The following is an 18,541-nucleotide window of genomic DNA, read 5'->3' on the forward strand; positions in this document are numbered from 1 at the left end:
TGGTTTTCCCTACTTTATTTAAGTCTGAATTTTGCAGTAAGGATCTGATGATCTGAGCCAGTCTGTTCCAGGTCTTGTTTTTGCTACTGTACAGAACTTCTCCATCTTTGGCCACAAAGAATATAATTAGTCTGATTTTGATATTGACCATTTGATGATGTCCTTGTATAGAGTTGTCTCTTGTGTTATCAGAAAAGGATGTTTGCTATACCCGGTGTGTTCATGTTTTAGGAGCAGATAAAATGCCCACTTAAAAAGATTGGGGATGAAGTTAGGTGATACTTGCTATTTTAGATTTACGGGTCAGAAATAGAAGTTCTTTCTAAATTTTAAATTACAACTTGAAAAATATTTTTGATCTTTGAAATTCAGAGGTCTTAAAATCATTGGCCTGCAGGATTAGGTCCCTGGTAAATGATGGTGGCTCGTAACATGGTTTTATTTTGAAATATTTAATGAATTTAATCTCATGTGCTATTCAGTTCATTGATTGGGTCTCTATGGACAACTTGGAAGGCTTGTGAGACCAAGTTTGTGCTAAGCTAAGGAGTCCTACATTTAATTAATAAAATATTCTCTGAGTAAGAGTTAGAATAATCCTGATGCCTGTTAGTACTTTTTCAGCTTTGTATCTTATGCTTTTCCGTATATGTGCATGGTTTATTCTGTGGAGTTACTGTCGACTAATAGTTTCCTGTATACATGCAGTATGCTTCCCATAATTGAAAGATAATAGAAGATCAAGTAAGTAGTGATGCTTTGGAAGAATTCCCATGGTAGAATAGTTAAGACATCTTTTTATCTTTTTGTGTTATCTGCCTATAATCTCCTTCCTCATTTGCCTATTCAGTGAACTCCAGTTACCGCCTTCTACTAGTTCTCCCCTTTCCGTAGACATAGTTAAATGTTTTCTTTTCTGTAGAACTTTCAACATATTTCCTATTATAGTACTTACTCATATCATAACTATTTGTTTGTTTATCTGTACTCTATAACTGAACACATTGTTTGGGTACTTATGTTTGAATATTATGTTAACATAGACTGAACTTAAGGCCCATGGTAACATTCCATTTTTAACTTTCTTCTGTGGCCTTTCTCTCTGTGTATATGTGTATTTGTTCATTGTAATTTTTGTGTTATTTCACTCTGTTGTACATGTAATTGTATGTTTAAAGAGAAAACTTTGAGCTAAGAGTTCTAAAATTCATAATTTTAGCTGTTTCTCTGATGAAGAAATTCCGTAATTTAGTTTTTTTGTTATTGTTAGTACCATGTATAGTGTTGTATGTGGAGAAGGCAGTGGATCCCCAGTCCAGTACTCTTGCCTGGAAAATCCCATGAATGGAGGAGCCTGGTAGGCTGCAGTCCATGGGGTCGCTAGGACACGACTGAGCGACTTCACTTTCACGCATTGGAGAAGGAAATGGCAACCTATTCCAGTGTACTTGCCTGGAGAATCCCAGGGATGGGGGAGTCTGGTGGGTTGCCATCTATGGGGTCGCACAGAGTCAGACATGACTGAAGTGACTTAGCAGCAGCAGCAGTGCTGTGTGACTATTCCTGAGAATGGGCACAAGATCCAGATGTGTTTTTGATTACTTGAAAATCTTATTCTTACAGTAGAGTACTCACAAATCACTTAGTGCCTTTCTTGGTGTTCTGTCTACCTATAAGAGGAAGAAACAAGGTTCCTCAATGGGTTAATGTTAAACCTGGTGAATAAAATAATTACATATAAATTTTTATTCTTCAGTGTTTCCTAGTCTAGTGTATATATTCAGTTACAAAGAAGACATACCTAAATCAAATGGACTGTCTAGCAAAATAAGTTACCATGTAAAGGGACAAGTGGTAGAAGACAGTAGAACCTACATGGTAACCAAATTTGTGCTTGGTGAAGAATGAGTGATCCTCGGCAATTTATTAGAACACTGTAGATTAAATTTAATGTTTCAGCTTAATATTTAAAAATTGCAAGTGTTTTTTTCCTTTGTAAAATTTCATTTTAACTTACAGTCTGCATCAGCAGCTGCATCACCATTTCAACCTACATGGTATAGTGAGTCTGAGATAACTCAGGGAGCACACTCAAGATCACAAAACCAGCAACGGGATCATGATTCAAAAAGACCTAAACTTTCTTGTACAAACTGTACATCTACCTCAACTGGAAGAAGTGTTGGCCATGGTTTAAATGCAGTATCAGGTAATAATTAAATTTATGTACATACTAGTCACTGTTTATGTATTTTGGACAAAAAGCCCTTTTCCCAAGCTGTTCTGTTTTAAGCAAGTAGATTGCATGTGAGACTGGGTCAGAAATAAGAGTGGAGCTTCCAAAATCTTCCCTTAGGTTAGTGCTGGAACTAAAATTAACTCTTCATCTTGGATTTTTGTTCTAAATTTGGTAAAAATTTCTTACAGAAATGGGATATTAACAGATTTTATTTAGTTAGAATAGCTGATACGTTATAGTAACAAAGTTTGTGAAACTGACCTGTCTTCTGCTCATTATTATAGTAGATAAAGTTTTAAATTGTTACTGGGAAAGCCAGATTTACAAATAACATGTTTAAAATGTTTCCTTAGCGTATTTGTAAATAATACACATTGTGCTATATGACACTTATTTTAAGAAAATGTAGAAATTCTTTAGTTGAAAAATGGTGGTATTCTACTAGGAGTTTTGTACAATGAGTTGGAAAGCTGTGATTCTAGTCTTCTAATTGTGTGACATTGGACAAATCACTGAATCACTCTGGTATGAAAGATTTAGGCATAAAATAATTGAATTAGCATAAGTGATTCCTTTCTATTTTGTTAGATAGGACCGCCATGAGAAAGACACTGGCCATATGAAAGATATTAAGAGTAATGTGATGGTTAAGAGCTGACTGACCTTAACTTTGTAGACAGATATCGTTATGTAGTGATGCTGTTGTTCTCTTCTGCTCTGTGAAGGCATAATATTAACCCCGGGCCTTTTCCCTGAAGGGAAATTATTTAAGGAGTTTAGGACTAGGAGAGGAAAACCCAGAATTTCAAGATAAACAGTAAAGGGGGATAAGTTTTGAGACTTAATTTTTAATTTCTTTTTAAATGAAATTATATCTAACAAAATTTAGATTATAATTGGAATGATACGTTAATTCTTAGCATAAGGATGAACAAAGTATGGCAGCAATAATAGTTCCAACAAAATAATGTAACTTACAGTATAACCTCTTTCTTTTCAAGATGGCTTTGATTTTGGCTGTTCTCATCACTTTTGCTGTAATCATTTTTGTATCATGTGTATATTGTGTATTCAGGTATTTTAGGGAGTGACTGAGACATTGGCATTCTAAATGGTAGATTTTAGTATTAGAGAAGAACGTGTTTGAGTAGGAGATAATTTTATGAGTGATTAGTTCATTAGTGGATTTTTATTTTCATTGTAACTATATAACTGGATTCCTATGCGTGCATGCATAGGAATGCCTGGTCACCTCAGTTGTGTCCGACTCTTTGCAGCCCCATGTACTGTACCCTGCCAGCCTCCTCTGTCCATGGGATTCTCTAGGCAAGAATGCTGGAGTGGGTTGCCATGCCCTCCTCCAGGCATCTTCCTGACCCAGGGATCGAACCCTTGTCTCTTAAGTCTCCTGCGTTTCTTTACCACTAGCACCATCAATAAACCATAATTATCTCTGTGTAGTATTGAAGATTTGTTGTCATCAGAAACCTTGAAAGCTTTCTCTGAATTAAAACTTATTCAATTATTTTAAGATTCTACTTGGAGGCATAGTCAAGTTCCCAGATCTTCGTCAGTGGTACTTGGATCATTTGGAACTGACTTGATGAGAGAAAGGAGAACAGATTCCTCCATTAGTAATCTTGCAGATTATAGTCACCGAAGTGGTGATTTCACAACTTCATCATGTATGTATAAGCTCTACTGTTATGCATAATTTATCTAATAATGTTACATTTTTTTCTTTGTATCACTAAAATCACAGTACAGAGTAATAAATGAAATAAAATCTGTGAAGATTTAGAGTATAGGATAGCTTGATATATATTCTAGGACTTTGTTGTTTTGCTGTAAAAATTGTAACCAATTTAAAATATTTAGACACAAATATCCAAATTCTGTTTGCTTATAATTTTTCCACTTTTCAGAGGGTATATGTTTTGTATATACTTGATAATTCTTATATGCTGCAATATAATTTGCCTTATGAATTAAGTAAAACATGAAATCATTTTAAGACATAATTTAGAATTCCTTTGGTTTAGCATGAATTTGTTTTTGTTTTCATTTAGTTGAAATAAAAACCCACACAATGTTTCTGTCAGTGTGTGTAAGCCTAAATTAAAAAAAAAAAAAAGTCCAATGAGTTATCCATTATGAAGTGAAACCACCTAAAAAAATTAATGCAATTATAAAAATAAAACAGTAATAGTACATAACTGAAAATAAAAGATACTAGCTGAAGTTGACAGTCACAAAGAGGAATATGCATTTCTATTGGAAAGTTTAACTAGATTTGTTAATGATCTTACTAGGGCAATTTGTTGCTTTATTTAAGACAAATGAAAGCATATTTTCATTTGCTTGACTTTGGATGGAGGAGGTTTAGTAAACAGTGTCAATAGCTTCTAGGTTTGGGGAGTGTAAGTGTATGGGATAAATTCGTCCCTAACAGTTGATTTCTTCCATGAGGTACCATGTGTTAGCACAGTAACAATCTAGTTCTTAAACTAGATATATGGATGAATATTTTTTATAAAGGAATGCTGTGATATTTCTCATTCCACTTGAAGGTTAGAATCATCGGCAATGTACTGTAAAAATTGCAGATGCCAGAGCTCTGTTCTGACTCAGAGTTCCCAGCCAGTATATATTTTTTTTAAACATAGTTATGGTTGATGAGTAATCAGGGATTAGAATCCCTGTTGTTAACTTGAAAGAAGAGGCTAAAGGTTGGAGAAAGTTTGAACGGTTAGCCTGGTTTACCATAAAATTACAAGAATGATAATATTTACATGAAATAACTTTGTACTTATGGTAGAGTAAGAAAAATTTCCAAAACACCATCTAAGAGAATTTTGCTTTTACTTGTTATGAGTCATTTACATTGAGTTTTTGACCCATTTAAAATTCCTTATCCATTTAGATGTTAGGTATTCTTCTCCCATATCAATTTTTGATCAATAAATTCAACTGTTATACCTTCATCCATGTTGGTAAATTGATGTTTGCCTCTTACAAAGCTATAATGCATTTGTGTTTTTAAAAATTTGTAATGACGACTTTATTCAACAGCACTGGATTTTACCAAAAGTGTAGACAGATAGTTAAATATGTTAATTTTTTTCTGTAATAGTATTTAGGTGGTGTAGTTATAATATGCCAGTGTTCAGTTTGAATCTAGTGGTTAATTTTTGCATTAATTAGTGGTTAATAGACTTAAATTTAATAATGCACAGATAATTCGTGTAATTGGTTACCTTTTCCTTTTTTAAAAAATAGATGTTCAAGACAGAGTTCCTTCTTCATATTCACAAGGAGCAAGACCAAAAGAGAACTCACTGAGCACTTTACAATTGAGTACATCGTCTACTAACCACCAAATGCCTTCTGAACATCAAACCATACCATGTTCTAGGGATTCTGGTAGAAATTCTTTAAGATCAAATTTTTCTCCAAGAGAATTAGACTCTCCCCAAAGCAGTACGGAACCTGGATTTTCTTATACTTCAAATAGAGGTGAAACCTCGACTATAGGCAGTTCAGATAGGATTAACTCATCTCACAGATCATTTCAAGAATCTTCTGACAACGAAGGTAGACGCACAACAAGGAGATTGCTGTCACGTATAGCTTCTAGTATGTCATCTACTTTTTTTTCACGAAGGTCTAATCAAGATTCCTTGAATACAAGGTCATTGAGTTCTGAAAATTCTTATGTTTCTCCAAGAGTCTTGACAGGTTCTCAGTCTCGTGGTAATGCAGCATCAGCCTCTGATATTCCTGATAATAGGGCATCCGAAGCTTCTCAGGGATTCCGATTTCTTCGGCGAAGGTGGGGTTTGTCATCTCTTAGCCAAAATCATAACTCTGAGCCAGATTCCCAAAATTTTAACCAAGAATCTGAAGGTAGAAATACAGGACCATGGTTATCTTCCTCACTTAGAAATAGATGCACACCTTTGTTCTCTAGAAGGAGGCGAGAGGGACGAGATGAATCTTCAAGGATATCTACCTCCGATTTACCATCTAGATCTCATCATTTTTTTAGAAGAGAATCAAATGAAGTGGTTCACCTTGAAGCACAGAGTGATCCCCTTGGGGCTAGTGCCAACAGACCACAAGCATCTGCAACACCAAGCAGTGTTGGTATAGGGGACTCCCCATCAGATTCAGCTCGTAGTGGACGAAGTACAGGAATAACAGGGATCCTTCCTGGTTCCTTATTCCGATTTGCTGTGCCCCCAGCACTTGGGAATAATTTGACTGACAATGTTATGATCACTGTAGATATTATTCCTTCAGGGTGGAGTTCATCTGATGGAAAAAATGATAAAACTAAAAATGTACCTTCAAGAGACCCGGAAAGACTACAGAAAATAAAAGAGAGGTAAGTTTGAAAACATGTCTTAAGCCTGTAAAACAGGAACAGATTAGAAAAAGAACTGATTGTTTCTAAAATGGTTTCTCATAAGAGTGGTGTCTGAAATTTTCTTCCTTTAAAATTTACATCCAGTAAGATGTTAGTATCTTGCTTAGAGGTAAAATGGATGAGAATTAATACTAGAGGTAGGTATTAGGGGTGTAGATTGCTTCGAGAATAATCTAAAGGTTGTTTTTAACCAGCTTTGGACACAGTTACATATGGAGACAAAAAGCCTTAATCTCGTACCCTTTTTTCTTGGTACGCTAGCACTACATGGAATTGGTAAGTTGGCCCAAGTGGTCATGTGTATCACGACAATATTTCACGATTTAATAAGATCATTTATTTACCATTTATTTATATTTCTGATTTCAAATCTTTTTGGGGATGAGGTAAAATCACAGATATTTTAATTTTGTTTTTAAAATCTAAATGTATGCTGAATTACTGTGACTGTTTGACAGAAATGTCAGTTTAAATTCAGGACTTAGAATCTTTTATTCATATGAAATCTTTTGTAGAGTTTAAATTCCTTAAAAATCTGGGGAAAGATGAAAAATCAGATTTTCAGTCCAACTTAATTATTTTGTCATGTTAATATTGTTGCTTAGTTTTTCCATCTATTAAAATTACTTTTATGTTGTAATGGGATAGGATAGTGCACATAAAATATACTTGTAAGAAGAAGACTTACGTAATGCTAAGGTCATTGGTGTTTTGGGGTTTTGTTTTTTCTTGTTCATAAAGGCCCCAGCAATGAAATTGTTGGGAGCATAGTTGTTACTATCACTTTAGGTTTTTTTGGGTTTTAACAAGAAATAATTCAAATCTTACTCTGAGTAGTAAAGGGAGCTTCATATGCTTTCTAAGATAGTGAACATAGACTAATATGTTTCCACTTTTCCTTACAAAAAACAAATTGTACCACGTAACAATTTCTTTAAAATTTGCTTTTTCTCCTTTCGTAGAGTTTACTCTGCTGTGGTAGTGTTAGGTTTAATGTTATAGGAGCAGCCTCTATTTGCGAACTGTCTACTGAGTAATATAGTAAGTAATTACTGTATTTCTGGTGCTCAAAGTGAGATTAATTTGAGTGCAGTAGTGTAAGTAGGCAAAGCATTAGTTTACTGATTTCCAAAGAGTAACCAATTAAGCCAGCACTGCCCTGTCTGGTTAGCTAGCTCAAAAGCACATTTGTTGGGGTATTTTGACATGCAGTTTATATGTGCGTGTTCCTTTACTATGTTTTTCATTTATAAGGATTATAAGATACTTTACAATTAAATGAATAAAAGTGTAAAAAAAAATGGACTATCCCAAAGTAAAAACTCTGAGCCAAAGAAAGTCACATCTAAAGGTAAAACATAAAGATTAATGTTCTGGGGGCTTCCCTGGTAGCTCAGTGGTAAAGAGTCTCCTACCAGTGCAGTAGACTGGATCCCTGGTCCAAGAAAATCCCACATGCCACAGAGCCACTAAGCCCATGCGCCACAACTACTGAACCTGTGTTCTAGAGCCCAGAAGCTGCAACTACTGGAGCCTGCACGCCCAGACCCTGTGCTCTGCAGCAAGAGAAGCCCCCTCAATGAGAAGTTTGCACACCACAGCTAGAGTAGCTCCCACTCACGGCAACTAGAGAAAAGCCCATGCAGCAGCAAAGTCTCAGCCAAAGATAAATAAATAATAACTGTTTAGAAAAAACAAAGATTAATACTTGAGGTTATATCTCTGGTTAAGCCTCAAAGTACATCTGTTTCTCTTTCCACAAATCTTTTGCTGAACTCATTTGGAACCCATGTAATCCAGGTTGTGTTTCAGTTAAAGTTTAGTATTCTGTATCATCAATTTATTGAGTACCTTTTTTGTGTCAGCAGTGGACTAAGGTGAGAGATTTTAACTAAAAAAATTACTTGTTCTATAGTGATCATTTCTGCATTTAAATAAGCAGTACATGGTGGCCTGTGAAATTGAGGATATGGGTTAATGGGAACTGCTCCAAACTTTAAAATCCTAACCTTAAAGAAATGAGAATGATTTACTAACATTACCAGGGGTAGGGAAAATGAGGAATTTAAAAATCTATTGTTATGATTTTATTTTTAATACAAAAGTTTATCATTTTAAACATAACGTGGTTCTGCTGCTTTGATGCTGCTAAGTCACTTCAGTCGTGTCCGACTCTGTGTGACCCCATAGACAGCAGCCTACCAGGCTCCCCCGTCCCTGGGATTCTCCAGGCAAGAACACTGGAGTGGGTTGCCATTTCCTTCTCCAGTGTGTGAAAATGAAAAGTGAAGTCGCTCAGTCGTGTCCGACTCATAGCGATCCCATGGACTGCAGCCTACCAGGCTCCTCCATCCATGGGATTTTCTAGGCCAGAGTACTCATATGTAAATTGAAAAGTCACACGTCAATGTTTAATTCATCAAAGTTGTCTTAAAAGTTTTGAGGGGACAAAAGTAATGGGTATATATGTACATTATCTTTATACTCCTGGAATTGAAGTAGTCTGTGATATTGCAGAAATTAAAATCTTAGCGAAACTTATAAATTATGAAAGCTGTTGGACTTAAGCTGTGTTACCAAGGACAGAATTACTTAAAATTGTTTGAAGATAAGTAATAGGGTAGCCTATTTGATTTACTTTTAAAATATTACGTTTTTTACTCTTGTTGAAAGTATTTTTCTTGATAGTTGCTATTTATTATTGTTTGCCTTTTTTCTACCCAGAGAGACCATGATATATTTTGGGATTATGTATGACTAGAGATGACCAACCAGGATGAGTTTTGATAGCGCTGTTTAGGAAATATACCTTCTTTTCCAGCCTCCTTTTAGAGGACTCTGAAGAAGAAGAAGGTGATTTATGTAGAATTTGTCAGATGGCAGCTGCATCATCCTCTAACTTGCTGATAGAGCCATGCAAGTGCACAGGAAGTTTACAGTATGTCCACCAAGAGTGTATGAAGAAATGGTTACAGGCCAAAATTAACTCTGGTAAGATTTACCCGTTTGTGTATTTTGTTTTCACAGTTTTTCTAAGAAATGCATGCATTTTAGTTAACAATTCTGATTATAATTTATTCAAATTTATATTCTTATCAAAAGTGTCAATCATTTTTTGAAGCAAAAGCATTAAAGAGCATTAGTTTTGCTTCATAAATTTAATGTATTGTAGTGTTATATTTCATTTACTGAATAATCTATTTACTTACATATGTGTATAGTTCAACTGTGATTTGTTATTGCTGGTGACCCTTATGTCATGTAAGATGCTTTTGAATCAAAGAAATACTGTTACTATTTAGCAACTATGTGTCCTTAAGAAAGATTTATTTTCTCTCGTGTTACTATGCAGCAGCAGGATTACTATTGGGAGTCATTGTTTATTAAGTGCTGTTATGGAGCCAGGCATCGTTCTACATAGGGGATATAGAGAACAGGTCAGACAAGGCGACTTTCTCCCATGGTGGTGGTATTATGTGTTAAAGGAATGCCTTGTTGAGATGCTGCTGCTGCTGCTAAGTCACTTCAGTCGTGTCCGACTCTGTGCGACCCCATAGACGGCAGCCCACCAGGTTCCCCCGTCCCTGGGATTCTCCAGGCAAGAACACTGAAGTGGGTTGCCATTTCCTTCTCCAGTCTTGTTGAGATGAGGGCATTTTAAACTTGAAGAGGAGCTAGCTATTCTAGAATGAGAGGAAGAGCATTTCAAGAGTGGGACAACTAGCACAGAGCCTTTAAGGTGGGAATGACTTAGGTGTGTTTGAGGAAGTGAACGAAGGCCCAGTGTGGCTGTAACTTGTGGGAAAGGGCGGGAGGGATAAGTTTGAGATACGAGAGATGAGGAAAGGCTTGCTTATTTAGGACTTTGAAAGCTAATGTCAGAAGCTTAGATTTTTCTAAGTGTTATACGAAGCCACTGAAGGTCAGGGAAGTGAAATGATCTTATTTCTGTTTTGGCTGCTCTGTGAAGAGTGGATTTTATTGGGACAAGAGTAGAAGCAGGGAGCTATTGTGACCAACTAGGAATCTATTGTATTAGAGGTGGTGATGGTGGTAGTTGAAATCGATGATTCCAGTATGTTTTGAAGTAGATTATGGGACTTGCAAATGGATTGGATGTGGTGGAGTGAAGAAAGAACAATTAGAGAAGTAACTGTTTTTGCCTTGATCTACTGAGTAAATGGTGGGACCATTTACTAAAATAAGACTGAGAAAGTGTAAATTTGGGAAAGGAAACCAAGAGTTCTGTTTTGGAAATAATTGTATATGAAGTGTTTATTAGATAATGGTATGGAAATGTCAGCTGGGCAGTTAGCAAGACAAGCATGATGTTTCAGGGGTTTCAGTGCTAAAAATTGCAGTTTTGGGAATCATGAGCACATAAATAATATTTTAAGTTTTGAGATTAAATGTCACTAGCGTAAGGGCAGATATCAAAAAAAATGAACCCAAAACAGCTCTGAAGCACCCACACATTTAGTGGGAACAGAGAAGATTTGAGGAGCAGCCTCAGTCTGGTACGAAGAAAACTGAGAAAATGTAGTGTTGTGCAAGCCAAAAGAAGAACGTGTTCTAAGAGGATGTGATCGACCCTGTCAGGTACCACACAGAAGTCAGAACAGAAAGATAAGAACAAAGAAATGACAGCTGGAATTTGGCAGCATGGATGTTCTTGGTGACTTCATTGCTGAGCAAAGTGAATGAGGTGAGGTGTCACTGTATTACTCAGTTGGGCTAAGACTAAGGAAATAGCAACATAGACAGACACCCTCTTACAATAAACTTTACTGTCAAGATAATTGGAGATATAGGGTAGAAATTGGAGAGTTTTCTACCATCTGGTCATGGTACATGTTTTTGTTTTTAGTTTTCAAGGTAGAAAATTTGAGGACATGTTTTTATTTTAAGAAGAGATACTATGAAGAGAAAAAGTTATGTAAAGAGAAGGGGAAGATGGGATCCAGAGTACAGGTTGAATAGGTAGTTTTTAATAGGAAAAGGGTACTTACTAATGTAGATATGGATTATTTCTAACCAAAGTGTGTTGCTTTGGTGAGAAGGTGCTTAAATTCCTGTATAATTGCCTCTATTTTCTTAATAAGGGTCTTTAGCTGATGGAGGGGATGGGTTAAGAAATATTCGTGTGTGAGGAAAAGAACATTCTAAAATGCTTTCAGGGTTTTCCGATAGAACTAGTGTCCATAAAAGTCTGTGGCCGTGAATATGATTTAAAAGTGCAATTGGGATACATGTATATTTTTAAGAAGCAATTTTCAGATGCTTGGATACAGACAAGGATTTGAGTTCAGTGGGGTTGAGACCTTTGCCAGGCAAAAAATGATGAAGGGACTTAAAGTTGGATGTGGTTGTAGTGAGTCTAGAAATTAGACAAAAAAGAGGGAGTAAGGACATTAGGAAGTAGATAGTGAGAAGTCGGATCTGTGTCTTTTGAATCTCATTGACATTGAAGATAATTGCCAGAGTAGGTGAGCTAGAATAGTGAAAAATTGTAGGTATACAGAAGAGATGATTAACATACAGATTTTAGGAGTAGTGCTGTAAAGCACAATGACACAGTCAAGGTTAATGACCGTAAAGTGGGTGGCTGAGGTGGGGACGGGTAATATTGGAAGCAAGGATGTTGAGGAAGTCAGAATCAATTGTGGTCTTTGTAGATGTGGAAATAACCAAGAAATAAGTTGTGTAAAAAAGATAGGTGCTAAAGTCATTAATGAATGAGGAGGAATTTTGAGTTTCAAAACAACAATAGGTATCGGGGACATCTATCCCTATTTCTTAGTCCTGAGGTGCAAATGATTGTTGGGAGGAAATGATTGCAGAAGAATATTTTATCAGTCTGTGAGGCCCTGTGGTTCAGTCTTGAAGTTGAACAGGTGATTCATGAAGGAAATTGGTTGAGAAGAATTTACCTGTGTTTAGCGATGAGTACCAGGAGGACCTAGTGAAATATGAATAGTAGGGTGGGAAATTAGATCATAGTAATAAATGGACATACTTGCGTGGCAATGATGGTCTGATGATGATAGTTGGGTGACAGGCGAATAGGTTGTGAAGTATGATGGTATTAATTTCAGTGTTAATGATCTGTTGGAATTTGATAAACGTGTTCAAACTGGAGATGGTGAGTCTAGTGGAAAACTTTTCTTCCTGCAGCAATATAGCAAAGGCCTCATTGGGGTAGGGGGTTATCTTTTTTTCTAAACTAATCTGATCCCAAACCTGTGGGATGAGCCAGTCTTACCTGTAGCAGTCTCTTTTTGACTGTGTGGTGTTATGAAAGCCCTGTGGGCTTTATTAGGCACTGCCCTGGGTGTTATAAGTTTAAATGAATGCTCAGCATGGTTCTTGACACTTAGCAAGGACCCAGAAATGTTAGCTATTACCAGAATGAAAAACACCTTGACTCACCTTCTATTATATTTGCAATTGGATTGTTAGTATTGTATAGGTAGGAAAACAGATAATACAATATATTATATAAGAACATTGACTTTTGAGAGTTAGACATGCTTTAGTTTGGAATAATGACTCCCCAACTTAACTATAGGATTTTGAGTAAGTCTTAACTTTGGGTCTCAATTCTGGTTGCTGATCAGAATTACCCATCTATGTTTTAAAAAACAGAGATTCCTTAAATCCAATTTCTAAACAGTCTTGAATGTTAAGTAGGTCTGGGGCTGGGCCTCAGTTCCATCAAAAGTCAAATTGAGGAATAGTTTGTTGTTAAGATCAAATGAGATGATGTTTATGAAGTTTGTCACAGGATTGGGCTGACAGTAAGTAACTAAATAGGTTTTAAAGTTAATGATAAGTATTCATGGCGATGAATGTTAAGATCTCAAGAACTGAACCTTCCTGTTTTCACAAGGCTTTTTCATATTTACATGAAGACCTTGTCTGGTAGATGATTCATTCTGATAGAGATTCATTTAAACATTTAAGCAGCTGCTATATAGAGACTGTTAAAAACTCTGAGGATGTTCAAAGATGAATAAGTTTAATATAAGCTTAGGCAAATGTCGGCAGGGCCTACTGAATGAGGTGGGATATGAAGGACACCTGAGGGGTGTCCTGGATTAAATGAGGGGTCCTGGATTAAAGCTTGCAAGGATAAATGGTTCCTCCAAGCTGCATATGGCCTTTTTGAACAACTTCTTTATGTCACTTATTCCATAGAAGAGAAACATGAAGCCTTAAGATGTGAAAGACCTTTATTAAATTGCATCCAGTGTCCATATTTTATGATCATCATACCTTTCCTGCTTCTGATTCAAAGAATAAATGTCTTAATAAGAGAAAACCTTCTGAAGTTTCACGTTTTTTATATTCTCCATCGTGAGTGTAGTATATTTCAGTAATATATTTTTAAAGATTAAGAAAATATTATGAATGCATTTTAATTTCAACACTTTCAAGTGTGCTTGACTTCTAAAAAGCAAATCGATATTATTCACATACTTGATAAATAGAAATGTTTTTGCAGTTTCACTCCACCTCATCTTGAGATGACATAGACATGTTACTACCTCAAAATAGCACTCATTCATTTTCCTTTCAGCAGTTTTTAGAAAATGCATGTAAGTTACTACTACTGTTGTCTTAGACTTTATGCTAAATTTTTATTATTTAAAGAATTATTAAATAACACTAATTCTAAGAGTTTATGAGCTCTTCAAGACAGGAGTGACTACTTTCTTTCTTAATGTCTAGAACTTCTAATATTTTTTTGGCACATAACAAGCACCCAACAAATGTTAAATTGAATCTAAATCTTTACCTTGTTGTGCATGTGATTTATTGTAGTTTTCAGTACAGTTTTTCATTTTAAAGCCCTGTCTAAAAATAAACACAAGGAGGAAAATGGCTGTATATTTAGTTAAACAAGACTGGTACTTACTTGGAGCCAGAAGGTTAGGAGTAACCAAATGTTGAGTGCATATAGGACAGAAGGAATTGTATTTAATTAAAGTCATCCAAAACAGAAATTCTATATCTATTAGGAACTAACACCCTTCTCACCCTCTTCCCACGCCCCTGGTAAATTCTGAACTACTTTTTCTCTGAATTTGCTTATTCTACATATTTCATATAAATGAAACCATACAATATTTGGGGGCTTTTTGTATCTTATCTGTTGTATATACTTAGCAGTTGTACCATGTATCAGGACTTCATTCGTTTTATGGCCAAGGGAGCTGTTTTTATCTGAAGAAGGGTAGATCCCTTTCTTTGCCTTCTGTATTATAGGGAAGACACAGTTCTTAGACCACAGACAATCTTAGTATATGTTATCACATCAAAGATACTGGCCTAGATCTGTGTAACTTGTTTTAGATACCATGTTTTTATGGCATCTGGTCCCATCACTTCATGGCAAATAGATGAGGAAACAGTGGAAACAGGGACAGACTATATTTTCTTAGAAGAAAAGCAATAACCAACCTAGACAGCATATTAAGAAGCAGAGACATTACTTTACCAACAAAGGTCCATCTAGTCAAAGCTGTGGTTTTTCCAGTGGTCATGTATGGATGTGAGAGGTGGACTATAAAGAAAGCTGATTGCCAAAAAATTGATGCTTTTGAACTGTGGTGCTGGAGAAGACTCTTGAGAGTCCCTTGGACTGCAAGGAGATCCAACCAGTTCATCCTAAAGGAAATCAGTCCTGAATATTCATTGAAAGGACTGAAGCTGAAATTCCAGTACTTCGGGCACCTGATGCAAAGAACTGACTCCTTGAAAAAGACCCTGCTGCTGGGAAAGATTGAGAGCAGGAAGAGAAGGGGACGACAGAGGATGAAATGGTTGGGTGGCATCACCAACTCAATGGACATGAGTTTGAGCAAGCTCCAGGAGTTGGTGATGGACAAGGAAGCCTGGCATGCTGCAGTCCATAGGATCACAAAGAATCAGACACAACTGAGTGATTGAACTGAATTCAACCTTTATGGCATCTTATCAAAATACTTAAAGAAGAAGTAGGAAGTACAGATGATATTCCATTGTCAGCATCCCACATCAGAATATATGAGTATCTGGGATGGGAAAATAAACACAAGGTGGAGGCTTAGGTACCACAAGAATAGGACATGCACATCAGGTGTTACTAATTGCTATTTTAGGAGATGTTACAGGTTTATGGTAGTAGTACAGTCTCCCTGCTGTTTTTTCCTCCCTTCCTTCCTTTGAGTTTTCTATATTCTAAGCTTAAAACCCATAGGAAAAATGTTTTGTGGAGGCATAGCAAAATTAAGCTTTACTTGTGATTTTCTTTTTTTTACCAGGTTCTTCACTAGAGGCTGTAACCACCTGTGAACTCTGTAAAGAGAAGTTGCAGCTTAACCTGGAGGATTTTGATATTCACGAACTACATAGAGCTCGTGCAAATGAACAAGTTAGTATATTTTGCCTAATTTGGTAAGTGTCTATTCTGTGCTTAAAGGACAACTCTTGAAGAAAAGATTAAATCATGAACTGAAAACCTACATTAAAATAGTAACGTAATTTTCTTTTACTGCATTAAGTATAAATTTTCTTTACTTTCCTATAACTTTTGAAAATGAAAGGCAAAAAAAGTCACAGGTTTTAAATTATTAAGGTAAAATGTATTATATAGTTCCTAAATAAACCTGAAAATAAAGGCTTAGGAAAGTGGTCCCCAAATAGGCATGCTAATCTTACTTCCCCAGAGCTGTCTCAGTTGTGAATGCCTTAGTCCTGGAACGTGATTGAAACACCTAGCCCTGGATCTACATCCTCTTTCTTTTTTTTAATGTTAGAAGTAGTTTTTTTATGCGCCTGTCTGCCCCCCATGTTCTTCTACTCTCCTAGTTCCCTCCACTCTCCTTATTGCTACCTGCAGCTTTATACTGAATACCTCATCTTATGAAATCTTTTATTCCAAGTTCACATTGTTTATAAACCTCCTTCTTTTGCCTATTTATATAATGAATAATCTCCGATCTTATTTAAAAGTTTTTCATATATTCTCATTTCTCAGATTTTTTTTATGTGTATTGATAACTATTCTCCTGAGAATTGACTTGGTCACTAATTTTTAATTTTTGAAGCTTTAAACTTTTAAAAAATTTTGATATGCTTAGGGAGAACAAAGAGCTCAGTATTTCCTCCTCCGCCCCCCGCCCCGCCAAAGGAAAATTCTGGGGGCAGAAAGATGTTCAAGGAGATTACAGGGTTGACTGAAGAGCCATACTATCCAAGTATGCTTAGCATATTCATTATAAAAAAAGATATGATGGTGGGAGAATGCATAAATGCTTGAAAAACACTTTTTAAATAAAGGAGTAATGGACACCCCCTTTTTTTGATTGAGGTAAATTTCACATAAACATAAAAATCATAGTGAATCAAGCAACATAATCCTGTATGGATACCCTTTACCTTTAAAATGTAGGAATAATGAATACCCTTTGAAAAATCTGATTAAGACCACACTCAATAAAATACACTGATTCACAAAATTTGTATATTAAAATTTAAAGGATTTTCAGATCCTTTGAGGCGGATTACTTGAATCCAGGTTAAGAATCGCTCAATTAATGACGCTCTGGGCAACAGATGTAGGACAGATGCTACTCATACTAGGTTATTTTATTCTTTAATGAGCCAGTTGTCTTAAATTGCCAAGGAATCTCTCTGGATAGCTGAGCATTGGTATTTTCAAGAACAGGGGAAAGAGTAGGTAAAGGTAGAATGATGAAAATAATTTTTTTTTTACATCTTCTCAGAATGAGAGTAGGTTTCAAAGGATGGTTTTCTCCTGCTGTCCTTCCTCTCTAGGTGCTCCATCATGTCTCTGAAAGGTGGTTCTTTGGCATTTCATTTCAACCAGGAATGTTTTCATGGTTCTCCAAGTTGAACGGCCCACAATCTTAAATAATTTATAAGTGTGAGAAAATGTTAAGTGGAGTACAAAACAATGACAGTATTAAATTTCCTGACTTTTAACTTCTGTGTAAATCTTGGATTCTGGGGGCCTAAGAAGTATCATTTTAAATAACTAGTTTAATACAGTGTATTTCCTCATCCAGTGGCTTCATTTTTTCAAGGTGATAAATATTAAAATTAAAAAAAAATCTGGACATAAATTTCCTTTTAAGTAAAAAATAAAAGTAAGAAGTGATGATGTAAAGACAGTTTTTAAATCAGTTTCAAATTTTTTGAATCCTCTGTGGAATATGAGAACATGTAATTGCTGAAGTTGGTAACTAAGAATGTATAGCCCTTAACTTCAGATGAGTTAATTACCAAAAATAGTACAATTTAGATAGTTTATAAAAATTACAGGATAGTTTAGATTTTTAATAGCTTCAGAACAATAATTTTGAACCAAAGGACAGTTTCTACCCACTAAAATTTCTATGTGAATCATCCAAGGAACAGTTACTCTGTTACCTTTATTTTTATATTTACTGTTACCCTAATTATGTAATAAGCGTTTGACCCATTTGAATAGGTTTTATTTGCATATATTGATACATAGCTATACATGAGATAGTAATTTTTAGGTAAACATTTATAGCCAGGTGTATTAATAAAATCTGTTAGATGCTTTATAGAACTAGATCATTCATTCTGCCCTCAAATGAGTTAAAAGCCCCACTTTTATATATAAGTCAATTTATAACAGAAGACTGTGAATTAAATAATGAGGATATTCATACACCTATTTGTATCACTGACAGCATTAGTACAATTATGATATTGTGGAGGGTATTTCTTAATTTAATAGATGGTGCTCTATCTCTAAGAACTGGATATGAATACATTTCCTCTGGTTTATCAGTGTATGAATGTCAGTCTCTTGTCTATTAATTTTTCACTCTCCATGT

General features: G+C 35.6%; 1 protein-coding gene across 8 annotated transcripts in view; it reads left to right on the forward strand.

Annotated features, from left to right (window-relative positions):
* The window catches only part of MARCHF7 (membrane associated ring-CH-type finger 7), a 50,265-nt gene that overhangs the window by 26,286 nt on the left and 5,438 nt on the right, over window positions 1-18,541 (forward strand). For 6 of the 8 annotated variants that reach the window (XR_016035657.1, XR_008682091.2, XM_088829657.1 and 3 more), the window contains exons 3-7: window positions 2,020-2,209; window positions 3,772-3,924; window positions 5,519-6,626; window positions 9,490-9,659; window positions 15,974-16,083. Coding sequence is in view for 4 of the 8 variants with exons in the window: in XM_088829657.1 (XP_088685783.1) it covers window positions 2,020-2,209; window positions 3,772-3,924; window positions 5,519-6,626; window positions 9,490-9,659; window positions 15,974-16,083 (1,731 nt within the window). In the remaining 4 variants the exon portion in view is untranslated. Of the gene's footprint in view, window positions 1-2,019; window positions 2,210-3,771; window positions 3,925-5,518; window positions 6,627-9,489; window positions 9,660-15,973; window positions 16,107-18,541 lie in introns of all 8 variants that reach the window. The other 2 variants (XR_008682092.2, XR_008682093.2) reach the window with 1 other exon arrangement.

This window comes from Moschus berezovskii, chromosome 2, assembly GCF_049115385.1.
Source record: "Moschus berezovskii isolate FMDL1 chromosome 2, NW_MosBer_1.0, whole genome shotgun sequence".
Lineage (NCBI taxonomy): Eukaryota > Metazoa > Chordata > Mammalia > Artiodactyla > Moschidae > Moschus > Moschus berezovskii.